Raw genomic sequence first — 17,786 nt, 5'->3', positions numbered from 1 at the left:
GTGACTTTGGATTAGGCAGTGGTTCCTTAGATACGATACCGAAAGCATGGGCAACCGAAGAAAAATTAGATAAATTGGACTCCATTAAGACTAAAAGCTTGTGTTTTGACACTATCAAGAAAGTGAAAAGGCAATCCATAGAATGGGAGAATATATTTGCGGATCATATATTTGCAAATCCAGAAAAAATATAAAACTTAAAACTCAACAATAAAAAGACAAATAACCCAATTTTAAAATGGGCAAAGGATTTGAATAGACATTTCTCCAAAGAAATTGTACAAATGGCCAATAAATACATGAAATATGCTCAACATCATTAGTCATCAGGGAAATGCAAATCAAAACCACAATGAGATACCACTTCACACCATTAGGATGGCTATGTTAATAATAAAAAAAACAGGCAATAACAAGTGTTGGAAAGGATGTGGAGAAACTGAAACTCTCATACATTGCTGGTGGGAATATAAAATGGTGCAGCTGTATTAAAAATAGTTCGGCAGTTCTTCAAAAGATTAAACGTAGAGTTACCATATGATCCAGCATTTCCACTCCTGGGATTTACTCAGGGTGAATCAAAAACATGTGTCTTCACAAAGACTTATAGACAGATGTTCATAGCATCATTATTCATAGTAGGCAAAAGGTGGAAACAAGCCAAATGTCCATCAACTGATGAGTGTATAAACAAAATACAGTATATCCATACAATGTAATATCATTTAGCCATATAACGAGATGAAGTACCAATTCATACTACAACACTGATGAACCTTAAAAACATTATGCTCAGTGAAAGAAGCCAGACACAAAAGGCCACATATCCTATGATTCCTTTTATATGAGCTGTTCAGAATGCTATAGGCAAAGCCATAGAGCCAGAAAGTAGATAAATGGTTTCAGTGGATCAAGGTAATGTGGTAAATGGAAGTGACTGCTGTGGGTATGGAGTTTCTTTCCAAATGCTCTGGAATTAGGTAGTGGTGATGGTTCACAATTTTGTGAATATACTGAAACTCACTGAATGTATACTTTAAAAGGGTGAATTTTATTGTATGGAAATTATGTCTCAATTTTTTAAATTACTATATTTCTCCTGAGCAGTCTACAGATTAAGTTCTGATAAAGCATAATATAACTTGCAAAAGAACATTATCATTAAAGCACATATTTACATATTTTGTTCCTAAGAAAAAAACAAAAGTAGTTTCACAATCAGTATTATAGATGGCATGAAATTTTACCAGTTTTAAGTATCAGGGCAGATGGATATGGAGTCCAGCGTTTCTCTCAAGTTATACTGTGAAGATAAATACGAGTTCATCACTTCCATTCTCTTGTTGGCTTCGTATGGACACTTCTCATTTAGATTGATCAGACATTTATTGTTCTGAAATTGAAGGAAGAACCCGAAGTATTTTAACCCACACCGTTTCATTTGCTCTCTTGTTCTGCCCAGGCGCTACCTTTCCCGAGCCAGGTGGTGTACAACAGAGTCGGCAAGTGTGGGAGCCGGACCGTGGTCTTGCTTCTGAGAATCCTGTCAGAGAAGCACGGATTCAATTTGGTTACGTCAGACATTCACAACAAAACCAGACTTACCAAAAATGAACAAGTAAGTTGTCTTTGCCCATGGTTAAGTTGTACTTCGCTGCAATTCATTTGTGTAATTAGTGGGTGCCTTCTGGAAGACCCTTTGAGTCCCTAACAGATGAATACCAGAGTTATAATGTCATACTGTGTTTTTGCCAGAGGGCGGAAGGAAATTTAAGTTAAAGGTTCGGACAGAAGTCTTCAAACCAGGAAGTTTCCCTGAAGGGATACTTTTATTAAGACCAATGAAGGCTAGAGTACTCTGGTCATTGTATATTTAGCTAACATTAGCAATGCTTAAATATCAGAGAGTTACACCACTGAGCTATAAATAATGGTGACATTTTGGGAGCAAAAGTAAGAAAACTTTATTTTAATATTTCTTCCTCTGTGTTTTCTCACAAGTGTCCTAAGTCTTTATGGTTATCATAAAGAGAAAACCCTCTTTGGTCCAGGAATTTTGTTGGTTGATGGGGACATGAGCTTCCTATTATGGTAAGTTCAGGGGATCTTGAGTCTCCAAAACAGCTTTTGGCATATTCACTGGTAACAGAAGAATTACCCCATTTCCCGGGAATAAATCTGCCCTAATACAGCTGAACCATACAAGGGTCATGCTGGTGGTAGTGTAGGAGTGCTAGGTTCTGCCAGGAAGCTATACAGACAGATTCTACTTTGTAAGCTTACACGAAGTAGGCTTAACCATCTCCATTGAAATACTTTGCTAATGCAGAAAAGTTAGGCCTAGTGCTCCCACAATCATTTTACAGGGTCAAGTTTGTTAGCCTGCTCTCAGAAAGTTGCTTCGGTCCCCTTAGGTATTTAGGATGGATGAGTAGTCACCATTGTAAGTCAGGGTTCTCCAGAGAACAGAACTAGTAGGATGGAGATGTATCGATCGATCGATAGATAGATAGATAGATAGATAGATAGATAGATAATAGATAGATAGATAGATAGATAGTAGATAGATAGATAGGTAGATAGATAGATAGGAATAAAGAAAAGGAGATGTACTATGAGGAATTGGCTCATGCAACAGTGGAGGCTGAGAAGTTCCACCATCTGCCATCTGCAAGTTGAAAGCCCAGGAAAGCCATTGGTGTAATTGAGTCTGAGCTTGAGTGTGAAGACCTGCAAACCAAGGGAGCCAATGATGTAAATCCCAGTCTGAGGGCAGGGGAATGTAAGATGAGATGTCCCAGCTTAGTCAGTGAGGCAGGAAAAAAAAAATCGACTTCCTCCTTCTTCCACATTTTGTTCTATTCAGGCCTTTGAGGGATTGGATAAGGCCCACCCATACTGGGGAGGGAAATCTACTTTACTGAGTCCACTGATTCAAATGCTCATCTCATCCAGAAACACCCTCACAGGTACACCCAGAAATATTGTTTAATCTGGGCATCCCTTGGCCAGTCAAACTGACACATAAAATTAACCATCACACCACTCAGTGACAAGGTAAATTTGGGGAATAAACAAGGTATATGGTTGACTGTCAGGTTGAGACCATAATTATGGAAATTTCCACCCGTGTCTGCTTCTTTCTGACATGATCTCCACCTTTGAGGCATTCAAAACCTCACACACAAAGGGAATATGCAATAAGCATTCCTGTCTCTCTTATCACGGGGGATGGTAGGACTGTTTTAAGTGCATAACACAGCCGGCAGTACTGCTATAAAGCCTGTATGTTTAGTGTTGTCCACAGTATAGAGATTAAAATGCCCATTCCTTTGGAAACTTCCATTAAAGAGTCTCTGAGTAACAAGTCTAAATAGTCATTATCAATCAGCAAAAAGTATCTTGAGATTACCCCTTGCAGGTTCTGTAGTAGGTGCTCAATAGAAAAATTATATTTGGTGACATTTAAGGATATCCCAGTTTATCAATAATTTTCATAGGGGTAGGTTCTCTTTGATTTCCTTACCTTACTGAAGAACGAATAAGATTAGGGCTGAAAGAGAGTGACTATAATAAATAGCCTATGCTATTGCAATTTTATTATAAATATAAAATTTGGTCTTCTTTTGAGTCTTTGGGTCTGCTTATCAGGTTAGACTTAAATGTTCCTGTGTGTGGAAACTATGCTCAGTTCTTGAAGCCTAACAAAACACAGTAGCTGGATTTTAGTTCCCACTGCTGAAAAGTGTAACAACCCAGAGGGAGCAAAGTAACAAAAGTATTAGACCCTGAGATGTTCAGGAAGGCCCTAGAAGAGCAAGCACAAAATGTGAAATTTAAATATACTGTGGGATTTTACACAAATCAACCTACTTTGTTTCCTATGAGGAACTGTCAAGGGAAGAATTTAGATTAAAAATGAAGAATAATTTACTAACGGTGCATGAATTGTTAAATCTTTTAGAAAGGGTTAAAGCCAAAGTCATCCTTCTCCTCTAAAATAGAGGTTAGCTCTCATCTGTTTGGAATGACTGGCTTGTCTAGAAGCCAGGGAATAGACTAGACAATCTTTTAAGGTTCTTTCCAGCCCTGTGATTCTGTGATATATTTATACAACTTCTACCATAATCTGTGTATAATTAGTTGAAACATTTCTGATTCCTGTGGTCAGTGTGACCTAGAATATATTTCATTACTTAGTTATTCCAGATTCCTATTAAATTATAAAGCAAGTTTTAAAAACTTAAGGGAAAGGTAAAGATGTGGTAGAAAAAAACAAATAAACAATTTTGATGTATTTAAAAACAAACATAAGGATAGTGACAGTTGCCTCTCTGCAGCTAGCTGAGCAGGCTGTGACATACAAGGAGAGCCAGGAAATGCCAGGACAAAAAAAAAACAAGTTTGAAGTAGCTCAAGAATGTTTAAAGAAACTCTTTTTCTTTTTATGTGCATCCTTTTTCTAAAGTTTCAAAGGGCGTGAAACAAGCAAAGAAAAAAATATTATTTTAACCTAACATATTCAAGAAATAATTTGTGGTGTGAATAGCTCCTCTTCTTGATAATTTATTAAAGGAAAAGGGGGTAAGTGATTTAGGAGACAAGTTAAAATTTTATAGTCAGTGGTTCTCAACATTACAGAGTAGAACTCTGAAAATGTGTTTCCATGGAAATACTGTTCTCTGGAGTTAATAACAATTCTGCTTCAGGTGCAGTACGAGTTAAACAGGCTCTTGTGGGCTGGCCCGGGACTCTCTCCACCATGTAGAACATTTCTTTTATGAGAAGATGTGTTCCAGGTTCCCAACTACTGACTTACAAATGAACTTTAGAAAAGTATCCACATATAAGGCTGGAATCATCTGTACCTTTGCATTCATACACAGTGGCACCTCTCTGGGCCAGAGTCAAATTCACACATACATTTCTCCCTGGAGGGTAGCTGTCATCACACAACACACACACACACACACACACACACACACACACACACACACACACACACCCATACCCGTACGCACACATCCCCATTCAGTACTCGATTTTAAAAATCTATTTAATGGGATAAGACACTGAGGGATTATTAAAAAGGAAAGAGAACCTGAAAGACAGCAAATGTTAGAATGTCTATAAAAATCCCATTACATCTGCCCTTATAGAAATAGAAATGCCTTTGAAGTTAATATTTTAGAAAACTCTGCCTCAACAGAAGAACATGGACAGCTGGTGCTGGCCAAATGTTGGACCTTTGCAGGGCATATAATGCAAACCTAGGATGACATCATTTCATTTATGCTCTAAATCCAGATTTCAATTTCTTGGGCTAGTTTAGATAATTTCTTGGAAAATGGAGATTATGTGCAATCTAAAAGATAAAGAACTATTTTCCAGAAGACATGGGGCGTGATTTCCAAAAGACTCATAACCATGTTTGTTAATGGTCTGACCCTATCTTTCAGAACATTGCTCTAAGGATAACAAAAGTCAAAGTGTCACAGGCATATCACAGACATAAGAGTTCAAAATTATTTCATTCCGGTTGGAGAAAGGCAAAAATTGTTGGCATATGAGCCTAAAAGATGGAGAAAGCAAATACTCTTTCTATTTTTATTTATACTGAAGCTATTGAGGATTCCAAATTGCAAACAGCACCTGCTCTGCGCTAATTGTTTTACTTCATTATTTCATTTAACTCTTCTGGGCCTAAAACTGTACCAGTGAGTGAGTATGATTTCCTATTTTATGGATGAGAAAACTAAGACAACCAGATGAAGTCACCTTCCAAATATAATAAAATGACTATCCATGGTACCTGGACTTGAACTTAGGCCTTCCCGAATCCAGGAGCCATTCTCCTAATGCAGTGGCTCTCTGCTCTGGCTGCACAGCAGAATACCCAGCTGAGCCTTTTGAAACATATAGTTGCAATGGCCCTTCTCCTGGAGATTCTAGGGTAGAGTCCAGAAAACTTTTTTTTTTTTTTTGATCAAGTGCCACGGGAGTTACAGAGTTAAGGATCCCTGTCAAAACCATCATATCAGCATTTCCCTAAGTGTGTTACTGAGTATCCTAGTCCCCTAAGACACTGAAAAAAAAGAAAGTACCATGATTCAGTAAATTTGGGAAATGTTGTCCCCTTGTCCCCCTCTAGGAAAGTCATGACAATTATTCACATTTTAAGGACTCTGAGAATTCTTTCCATTAAAAACAAAATGAAAAATCTGTTTAACCAGCTTTCACCTAGAGTTTCCCCATCTTAGTTGGCCAGGGGACTCTTTGTGAGTGTTTGTGGCTCTCAGTTGCATCCCACAGAGCTCTCACAGTTTGGAGCTGGTGGACCAGCCTACACGGTTCCATCAGCCGTATCAGTAAAGGCTACTCTTTCACTATAAACTCCACGTCTGCTCTGACTCTGTTCAACAGCCATTCAAATGACTAAAATCTTGAAAAGTATTCAAAGGGTAGAGGAGACAGAGCCCCTACGTCTGTGTGCTCTAGATTGCTTTAGCCTCTTGGTCGGAAACAGAATTTCTTTATAGTGTTTTAACTTCCCTTCCCCACTGCTCTCACCCACTGCAAAGTACAAGTCTGTGACTACAAAGCATTGCGACTCGAGAAGAGAAAGTGCGCCTAAAGAAACCATGTTAGATTTGGAAACGGTCTTGGGGCCACGGGGATTCCTCCTAGGCTTCCCTAAAGCAGGGTCAACGGCCTCTGTTTAAAGGCAAAGGTTCACTCATTTGTTTTTGAGGCAGGTCTCGCCATTGTTTTTTTATCCATTGTGATATATATTCATTGGGGACCTACTGTTATTGGTGTATACTGAGCACCAGACAGCACACTAGATGTTTGTGCATCTTACTTTAATCCTTTAAGCAACATTATTAGGAAAGTATTATCACCCTCTTTTATAGGAAAAAGTAAGTGCTCAAGAAGAATGTGGGAGAATAAAAATTGAAAGTGAACTGGGGTCAAATCCTGGAGAACCTTGAATGTTAGGCTAAGGAGATAGAACATTATTCATGGGCAGTGGGAGGTTAATAAAAAAATTGGTTCTTAACTGTCATGGGCATCAGAGTCTTCTTGAGAGCTTTTTCACAACACGTATTTCTAGGTCTTACTACAAAATACTGAGTTATATACTCTTAATGGTGGAGCCCACATATTTGTATCATGGGGGGGAAAAATCCCCAATAGATGCTCATGCACAATTCTAGTGAAGAATCATTGCATGAAAGCCTCTAATTATTAGAAAGTTTTCTTTCTATTAAGGGGAATCCTCCACTAAGCAAGAAAAATTCCTCTTTCACCTGCGAATCCCTCAAAACTCTGAAGACATCTTATTTCCCCTGAAGTGTTATTGAGGGGTGTCTCCTCAGAAGCCTGCACATTTATCTCAGAAGCCTTACCCTTGCTTGAGACGTTTTGGAAAAGTCTCCTTAGAATGACCCTCAGAGTTTCCTGACTTTAGAGTAGGAGGGATGCGTCCACAGGCATCAGAGGTGCTCCAACCGGACTTTGGAAGCAAACCAAAAAGATGAGCTGAGTCTGTCTCCAGGCCACAGGGCTAATAAGTTCACCCAGTTCTGCAAACGAGGTCTTATCTTGGAGTCCTATAGACAAAAGCTGAGTCTGCTAATGAAAACTCAGTGGAAAGAAAGGCAGGAAAAAGAAAGAAGCAACAAGGCCTGAAAAATTAAGACGTTTTCTCCTCTCCTTCCAGTTGTAGCCACGAGATTGATTTTTCTCTATTCAGACGCAGCCTCTTAGCCTTGTTCACGTCATTGCTCCCCCTGGTGGTCTTCTTCTTCATTGCAGGCATGTGTTGCACTGACTGCGCAGCTCCACGCTGAAGGTGGGAAGATCATCCTACCTCCTGCAAGAAGGGCTTCCTTTTTGCAGGAGGAAGAGGGAAAGATAACCTGAGCCCACAGCCAACCTCCTGGCCTCTGAGGTTAAAGGACCAAGGAGTTCTCCTCTGAGCTACTCCTTATTTGGCTTTGCTGTGTAAAAACATGCTTTTCTTTCATTTAAGATTTGTGCAAAATTATAGGGCATCTAGTTGTTCACGGGTGACTCAAGAATTCAGATCAGAGTAGGGTCAGTACTCTGCCAGTTACCGCTGACGAGCATTTCCCAAAGAAGTCTTTTACTAACCAGCTGTGTTTGTAGAACTGCAGTGTAAAGGTTTTCTGCGCTATCATCTCAGGCAGTTAGGTTGACAGTGAAAGATTAAAAGCTACTGCCTGGCATATCCTCTGCATTATAAATTCTGTTTGATTCTTGCCTCTTTTTTTAAACTTCAATTCTGTCTCATTCTCAGATGTGCTGTGATTTAACTTCTTCCTTTAGATCCATTCCGTTACATAGTTCTTTTTCTTTCTTTCTTTTTTTTTTTGTTTAGTATTTTAAATTCATTCCTGGCTTGTTATAATATACTGTTTTCCTACCTAGAACTTTAAAAAATATTCTCTCTGGTGTTTTAATGCTTTTTTTAAAAATTATTTTTAATGCTTTTCCACCTGTTAGAACTTTCTTTTAATTTTTCAGCCCATCACATAAAAGGTAGAAGATTCATATCCCCGTAAACCCTCTTTAGTCTCCAGAGTTGTTTTGCTAACCGACCCCTTCCTCCCATCTTAACAGGTTATATATAGATTGAAAAGCAGTGGGAATGATAAGGAGATTGTAGCTTAGTGATAAGTAGCAGGATTTTTGGTGTCAGACAGACTTGGATTTGAATCCTGGCTCCAACTTTTTCTAGTGGTGAGACCGTAAGCAATCTATGTAGCCTTTCTGTGCCTCAGTTTCTTAACCTGTAAACCCTGGATAATAATACTGAACTCACGGAGTCCTTTGAAGATGAAATGACGGTATGTGTATAAAGAGCAACTCGATACAGTGCATAGCCTGGGAACCACTCAGAAAATGACAGTTTGTTTGGTGTTGTTACATCCTAGATGTTGTAGTAGTAAAACTGTTAACTCCACGTGACACCACGGTAATGAAGGCACAGATCTGCCCCAGAAAGGCTGAATTCATTGCCTTAGTGCTAATTCTGTTTTCAGTGAACTGTATATTTCTTAACTCCAAAAAATTTTTTCTAAAGAGGGTACTTCGTTGCATAAACAATTATGGGTATGTCTTCTATGTAGGCACCTGGGCTTGGCTTTCTGGGGGAGAAATAAAACCTGACCACAACCCTCAAGGAGCTTTCAAGCTGGTTCAAAGCCAGCAGTCAAACCCAGCTATAATGTAACGTAAACAGATCATGTCCTGGAAAATTCTCACAGTACTGTGGGAAGTTAAAGAAGGCAATGTCATCTCTACCCAGAGATGTTCGAAACCGAACCCATTTCCCCTCACTTCTGGAGCCAGATTGCTTCCTCCTGCAGTGTTCCCCGTCTCCACCAGTGGTGCCACCGCATGTTCAGATCCCAGCCAGGGCTCTGAGAAGGAAGCTCTGTTGACCACACCCTCTCCTGCCCTTCTGCTGCCAGCTGCCACGAGGCTCAGCAGATTCTCCCTCCTTAATGTACCCAGATCTCTCCATTTATTTTCACTTCCATGCACTTCATTCCGTGGTTCTGAAACTGTTAAGCCTTAGACTCTCCTGGCGGGCTTGTTAAAACGCGGATTGATGGGCCCCACCTCCAGAGTTTCTCCTAATTCCGTAGGTGCGGAATGAGGCCTGAGGACCTGCATTCTTGTTGGACACATGTCCAGTTGATGCCGGTGCTGCGGGTGTGGGACCCCCTCTGAGAAGTGACGCGTTCATGACCTCATCATTTCCTGTTGGGATTACTGCCGTCTTCCCAGCTAAGCTTTCTGCCTCTCTAATCCTCACCCTCTTCTTCACATTCTCCACCTGACCTTAGATCTGAGAGAAAAAAAATCCTTTCTGGCTGTGGACTGCCCAGAGGATAAATGTCAAAATCCTTCATGTGACCTGCAAGACCCTCAATTACCCAGCTCGTACCTTCCTCTCTAGTTATCTACTGCCTTGCTGATCCCATGCCTGACCTCCTGGCAGTTTTAATATCCATGTCATTTTTGTGTTTTGTCCTTTGCATCCACTGTTCACTCTGTCTGCCATGCTGCGAGTCCCTTTCTTCACTTGTTAACTCCTGTGGGTCCTTGCAAACCACTTAGAAACACCTCTGTGGGGAAACATCACCTCTCCATCTGCAAGCAGGGACAGGTGCCTCACCTCCGTGCCTTGTACCCCATGGTGATTATCACATGATGGCCCCTGCCTGTTCGTCCACTTCTCCCCCGAGACTCAGCTTCCTGAAAGCAAGAACCTAATCTTTTATCTCTATAGCCACAACCCGGAGTGGCACATTGCCTGACAGAGTTGGAAATCAACGGATGGTGAATGAAAGGAGACATCTAGGAAGGCTACTGGGAGGAGGCGAGCATTTTAGCCAGATGTAAGAGTGATTAGGATTTGGACATGCAGCGAGAAGAGGAAGAACATTCTATAAGAAGAATCTTGAGCCTGAGCTTGGACATCAGTCTTGGACATGGTGTGAGGAAGGAATATGGAGGAGTCTAGTTTGGCTGGCCACAGGATGTGGGGTCTTGAGAGCCAGCTGAGGGAGATAGTAAAGACAGAATTAACATGACTCGGCAAGGGATTGAATATGGGAGTTCAGGAAAGACCCAGATCAAATGTGAGGATATGGAGAGTACCATTAACTGGAAAAGGAGTGAAGATGGGCGAAGATCAAGAGTGTGGTTTTGGCCAGGGTAGATTTGGGAACATCATTAGGACACATTCCACTGTCTTGTCTTTATGTGTCTTCCCACTGATCTTATTCAGGTTTTGATGTCCAGGGCTTAGTAAGCACCCAATAAATGCTGAATGAATGAATGCAGTGGAATTAAAATAAAGATCAGCAGTGGTCCTGCATGAGCCAAGGAAAGGGAGACTTAGTTTCTTTGATAATTTTAGGTAGTGCCATTGCCACCCATGCAGATAAGAGTTGAACAAGAGAAAAGGCAGGCTGCTGGCAGCAATGGGAAGACCAAGAGGGAACTCAGGTGATGACCAGCGGGGGCTCAGGAGACAGTCGCTTGTCACTAGACATGGGGAAAGTTAGCGTTTGTGAAGACCATCATGTGATAACCGTGAACCTGATGTCTTATGGTACTTCACGTGGGTTTTCCTATTTGGTGTGTGGGTCAAATGCATGAGAGCTGAGATGTACTCCCTGACTTCCCTGTACTAATGCAATAAATGCGAGCATTAGTAACCTTTATTCTTTGTTTAAAGATCCGTCTCGAATGAGTTATGCCTTGTCAGTGCTAATCCATTTTTCCTCGTGAAATAGACAGCTTTATGACTATTATGACACTGTTCTCATAATCTAACCACTACTGTTCTTCCATTAAATTTAACACATTGACATGTGTTTAGAGAATGTAATGTAATGTTGAATATGTGAAAGAAACGGGTTTTCTTCTGACTTGTTTTTCCAGTCTTGTGCAATGCTAGGGTGCTTTCTCATATTATTCTTATGTGTGCAGAGAAATATCTGAAGAAAAATCATCTAAAGATTAAAGCATTAAATGGTCTTTATATTAAACATCCACAGTTATGCTTCTAAGCAGACATCCTCAGATATCAGTTACCTTTGGTTGTGCTTTCAAATTGTTACCTTTAGTTGTGGTTGTGCTTCCGAAACGGTGGTTCTACTGGTAGATCAACAAAAATCAAAATTTACAGTATGAAGGAAGCCGAAAGTTTTATTACCGAAAACAAGCGCTGGGGCATGCAGGGGGGATGTAGAGGATAAACAGTAGATAAAAAGGCAGGATTCAATTTCCTTTTACGCTTAAGCGTGGGGACAGGCAGACCATTATTTACCCGTGCCTGCCACTGACGAACAGAAGCATTGGTTACGAACTGCAAGTCATTTACTTTAAAATTCAATTTCATTTCTTCAAACAGTCGTTGTGAGCACGAATATCTAATGAAAGGGTTTAGGCAACGACGTCCTCATGTAACGATCTGTAAGTCATGCACTAGTTGGAATTAATTCATTTAAGAAATATTTATTGGGCATTTCCGTGGATGTCAGCCCTGAGCTGGACAGCAGGGAACAAGGCAGACCAGGTTTCCTCTAATGCTTGAGACAAACCTGGAGTTCCAGACTCTGATTTTTTTATTGTTATTGCTCTTATAGTTTACACATGAATGACCGTTTTTGTTTCCAGTTTTCAACTTGAACTATTTTATAAAATGTGAAGTGCTGCCCTTCTGATGTCTATCCAAAGTAGCAATTTTCAATGTGCTTCTTAAAAATTCCAGTGTGTCAGCTTTGATGGGGCAAATTAGAAAATCTAAGGAAAGTGGAATTCAGGAAGTCAGGGAGTCATAAGAATGCTTGGAATTTCTAACAGATTTTACTAAACATTTTCTGTATCATGACATGTTCCAGAAGACCGTAACTGTTAGTTTATACAAATTAAAACTACTTTTTGCCTTGCTGATAACTGCAAATAAATAATTCAGATGACCACCCACCAAAAAACCGAGACTTTGTGTGTGTGTTTGGGGCGGGACGGTGGGGGGTGGGGTGGAGGAGAGGATTGTGTGTTTCCTATGAAATACTTGCTTTGTAAATTTTATAATCAAAGAGAAAAATAATGAGGTATTGCCTCATTTTATTCCCACTTTTCAATTCTGCAGAACTAGTTTCAAATACTTCTGTATTTCCCAGTAAGATCATTATAGAAATGTAAAATAATAACCTTTGTCTTGATTTGACTTTAAAGGAGGGGATTAAAGGCATTTTCTTATTTGCGTTTCGGTACAGCAACAGGCTGACTTCTCCAGCTAAAATTACTTAACCTGTCACTTTGTTTTCATGGTGGCAATCAACTAAATTAAATACAGGACTATACATTGGGATAGCTGTGTTTTATTTAGTAAGAAGCCTTATGTAAAGTTCGTAAATGTTGCACAAAACACAGCTGTTTGGCCCTGGTCCAAGAGGTAATGAGGATAAAAAGAGTAGGGGAGATAACCTTTAGCTTAATATAGCTTGGTAAATTAGATCCTATATATGCTAATTTTGTACTTTTTTTAATAGATGGAACTGATTAAAAATATAAGTACTGCCGAACAGCCCTATTTATTCACTCGACATGTTCATTTCCTCAACTTCTCAAGGTAAGATATTTTCCAGTTTAATGGTTCTTTCGTTTCTTTTCAGTACTTAGTCTCCTTCTAACAAACAATTACTTTAAAATCTACCTTCATTTCCTAGGTAGTGTAATTGCCCTTCAAAAGGCATTTTTAATCCATTTATTTTTGCTGTAGAGGGATCAAAATTTGAAATATTTGGACAGAAGTTCATTTCTTTCTAGAATATTAATCTTAAATCTTGTGGAAACTTGAAATTATTTTTAATGAGAAGCCGTTTGACACGATAGTTCTCTGTAAAAAAAAAAAAAATTAGGTTTTGTATTGAAACAAAATAGGCAAGAGATGGATATTTTAGCAGACATATTTCATTGCACATTTTTATACAATTTGAACTCGCACAGGACTCTGGCAGTAACTTAGTGGTGGAATTATGTGTATTTTATAGGGTCCAAAACGTTAGGACCAGCCTCTCTACCTTTTTAATACTCCATTTGATTACTCTAAGCCTTGCGTGTTTGATGCTGGTGGGTATTCTAGAAATCTGCTTTTTTCTTCAGCTGCAGGGACCTTTTGATAATAATGCAAATCTTCGAATTTATGTGTTTAGACCCTTGAGCTGTCAAGTTGCTAACTGCAAGTTCTGGGCAAGTTCCTCTCCTCCCCCGGAATCCATTAGCACAGGTTGCCTTGTCAACTGTGCCAGGAGTTCCCAGATTCCTCCTCGCAGGCTGGCCTGTCTGAGCTCACAGTTGGTTTGGGCTGACAGAGCACTGGGTCCAGGGGCAGATCTGCTGACCAGCCCGGGACCCTGGGCCTCCCTCATCAAGCATCTGACTGGCACTTCCCGCACTGCTTTTCCCGTGGGGATAACGGGACCTCATAGGCCCACAGGAGGGTCCTGCTAGCTGTGCTGACCTAATGGCCCCGAGGGCTGGGCCACCAGGGAGGCCTGAGTTTGCACTGGGCAGGCACTTTGGCTGCCCTGCCCCAGGATGCCTAACAGTCTGCTGGGGTGGGAGAAGGTTTTAGCCTTCAAAGCACTTTCCTGCTGTGCAGCAGGCCCTGTGCAAATGAAGTGCAAAGAGAATGAGATCCAGCAAAGCAAGTTATTAAACAGCAAAGAGGAGTTGCTGCCTTATCTTTGAAAGCAAGTTTCCTCTGAAGTTTCCCCAGCCTGTCTGATACCCAGAGTCCCCTCGGGTGGTGAACAGGTGAGGAGGACACCTGCGGATTATCCTCAGTGGCCCAGGGCTACAGCGTCCAGGAGAGCCGAGTGGGTCTCCAGCTACATTTCTAAAGTGGCTTGTCACTGGACTGTTTGGGGTACATGCCCTGCCTCTCACTTCCGGTGGGCCAAGAACATATAATTAGACATAATTAGATAATGAGGACTGGGTAGCTATTTCGGGCCTTGTGTTTTATGACTTGTAGACGGCAGAGCACGGACCCTCTGACCCCTTGCTTCTCTCATGCGCTTCCTTCCCTCCTTCCTGCGTCACCCCTGACGTCCTCAAGCCTCATTCATTTCTCCTTCCTCTTTTTTTTAAACTTTTTATTGGAGTATAGTTGATTTACAATGTTGTGTTAGTTTCAGGTGTACAGCAAAGTGAATCAGTTATACATATACATACATCCACTCTTTTTTAGATTCTTTTCCCATATAGGTCATTACAGAGTATTGAGTTGAGTTCCCCATGCTATACAGTAGGTCCTTATTAGTTATCTGTTATTTTGGTTTTTTTTTAAGAAGGTATTCTTTTTTTTTTTAAAATGTTTCTTGGCTATTGGATTTCTACTTTTTTATCCCTTAATTAATTAATTTATTTATTTTTGGCTGTGTTGGGTCTTCATTTCTGTGCGAGGGCTTTCTCTAGTTGCGGCAAGCGGGGGCCACTCTTCATCGTGGTGTGCGGGCCTCTCACTATCGCGGCCTCTCTTGTTGCGGAGCACAGGCTCCAGACGCGCAGGCTCAGTAGTTGTGGCTCACGGGCATAGTTGCTCCGCGGCATGTGGGATCTTCCCAGACCAGGGCTCGAACCCGTGTCCCCTGCATTAGCAGGCAGATTCTCAACCACTGCGCCACCAGGGAAGCCCCCAGTTATCTGTTTAACATATAGTAGTGTGTATATGTCAATCCCAATCTCCCAATTTATCCCTCCCCCTGCCCCTTACTCCCTGGGAACCATAAGTTTGTCAAACCTCATTCATTTACTCCTCTTGCTTCAAGGGCAAATCTTTACAACCAAAACAAATTGCAACACAACTAATTTTAATCAGGATAGTGTAGCACTCTAGTGACAAGCCAACACCAATATCTTAATTGGATCAGCAGAGCTGGGCACAGCCTGGTGGCCATATTTTATCATGGCCTACACTACCGAGAGTTTAATCTTGATTGATTTAGTTCTGAAAGAAAAAAAAAAAAAAGATAAACACCTTTTAGAAGACACCGCATTTCCGGAAGCAGCGTCAGCCTGGCTGTCAGGACCTCTGGCTGTCAGACCTTCCTGCTGACCATAGGCTCGGCGAACAGTTTAACCTTCTGAGGGGAGAGGGTCTCCGTTTTCCCATCTATAAAATAGGGACAGTTCCTGCCCACCCCTGGTTTGTAGGGATGCGCGAAACACGTGAAGGAAAGCCTTTGAAGTTCTTGGAGAGAAGGATATTATGTGTACTCCAAGTGGCATTTAAAAGGCATTTCTGTAGAAGCCTCAGTCTGAGCCCCCAGTTTGGCTCCTGTCCCAGTGCAGCCTGGCAGCGTCTCTAATGTAACGCCTTGAGGACAGGGCCCTGCTCTCGCTGGTTTCTCCTCCCTCGATTCCATTTTGTTCAGTTAAATACATACATATTGACGACCCTCTATCGTTGGACCCTGCGCTAGGACTGGGGCTTCTGCAGTGAACAAGAAATGCTGTCCATGCCTTCAGGGAACTGTAAGTTCTTCGTCCATTAAGGAAGAAGCAGCAACGAAACATGATGAGCTTTAGGAGAAAGACTCAGTGGGTGTCCCCTAGGGGAAGTGGGAGGGCAGGACCCTCCCTCCTGGAGCGGGAGCCATCGCTGCTGGGCTGTGAGGGATGGGTCAGCTTTAGACAAACGAAGGGGAAGGGCACTGGCGGCCCAGGAACCAGCCTGAGCAAAAACTGAACAAAGAGAAGGATGGAAAGGAATCCCGGAAATGGGAGCACAGCAGGAATGGAACGGTAGTGAAGAGTTTTAAGCAGGAAAAAGTAGAGACTGGCCTGATCAGCTCGAAAAAACTCACGCTGACTATGGGTTCAATCTCATTCTCTCTTCCCATCCCACATGCACAAGGCCCGGGGCCTCAGCTACGAGACCTCCATAAGCATAAACAGAAGGACACGTTGAATTTTAATACATTACAAGACTATTACACTCATTGAACATGGGAATTTAAGCCATCAGCTTTTCTTTTTCAAGGGAATAGCTTTATTTAAAGAAAATTTCTTGGGTATAAATGGCAAACTGTGGGCATACAAGGAAAGCCCCCAAATACACAATTAATAGAGAAAAACAACTATGTTGGGACTTGTTTAGAGGGATTTCACAATACTTTTAAAACTGAGTTCTGTATTTTGAATTATAAGGCATAGAGGTAATTAAGCTGCTCTTAAGACACCTACCCTGATCTTTGCTGACACGCATTGTTTCACAATAATGAGGTTATTAAGAGAAGAATTGGCGCTGCAACCTAATATTCTGTATTCATGCTTTATGTCTAAGTTTCCTTACATTCTTGACATGCACCAAAACACCTGCTGGGAAGTGGAATGTAAGAATGAAAGTCTAACCTCCTTCCCAACACCTTCTTTTGTACATTTATGTTCTGAACTCTTGAAGTGTACGGCATTATACCAAAATGAATCGCCCCTTATTTCTTTTTCTCCATTAAGTATGGCATTCTTGTCTGGAATTTAGATACTCTGAGTGATGTAAAATTCTATCCTGTGAGTTTTTGGTGATTCAATAAGTTTCATTTATTCATAACCTAGGCATCTTGTCCTGTCCCATTTTTTCTCTTTTTTTTTTTTAGACCTAGAAGGAACAATTTCACCATATCCATTTTAATTAATTCAACCATAGAAAGCAATACTATCAGACCAAAATAGTGCTTTTGTAGTTGCCTCGGGGAAGGCTTCCTGCCAGAGGAGATAAACACTACGAGGTCAGCAGAAACCTCAGATCAATTTGGGTTCGTGAGGTTTTCCACTGCTCTTTCACATGGTTTTTGAGCTACCTGAAAGTTCAGGCCAGACAAGTGTTTTTCACCTGGTCCACCTGGAGAAGTGAGTCAAAATTACCTCGGCCTAAAAGATGCTACTCTTTGTTGTGATGTTTAAGTAGGATGTTTAATATTTTTGTATTCTGGTTTCATGTGTCTGTTCCCAGTTGTTGAAGTCACCTAAAGAATTAGAATTTTTGAAAAAGTTCAGCCTCCCAACATCATCTCTTTAAGTATGTCTTAGATCATCAAGACTGTGACAGACAGTTCAATTTGTCTTCCCCCCTCCTGCCCCGTTTTGTTTTCTAAGATTATTTTTTGGCGGGGGGGGGAAGTAATTTTTTTCCTATCTGCAATTCCCCTCGACCCCCAACTTGGGTCTTGCAG

The 17,786-nt window shown here is 41.0% G+C and overlaps 1 protein-coding gene across 5 annotated transcripts in view; it reads left to right on the top strand.

Annotated features, from left to right (window-relative positions):
• UST (uronyl 2-sulfotransferase) overlaps positions 1-17,786 on the top strand; it is a 384,091-nt gene that overhangs the window by 159,051 nt on the left and 207,254 nt on the right. For all 5 annotated transcript variants that reach the window (XM_082474848.1, XM_082474847.1, XM_082474849.1 and 2 more), the window contains exons 3-4: positions 1,463-1,618; positions 13,101-13,180. In XM_082474848.1, the coding sequence (XP_082330974.1) occupies positions 1,463-1,618; positions 13,101-13,180 (236 nt within the window). The remainder of the gene's footprint in view (positions 1-1,462; positions 1,619-13,100; positions 13,181-17,786) is intronic.

This window comes from Balaenoptera physalus (genome assembly GCF_965194825.1).
Source record: "Balaenoptera physalus genome assembly, chromosome: 9".
NCBI lineage: Eukaryota > Metazoa > Chordata > Mammalia > Artiodactyla > Balaenopteridae > Balaenoptera > Balaenoptera physalus.
This window is presented reverse-complemented; position numbering and strand designations above follow the sequence as displayed.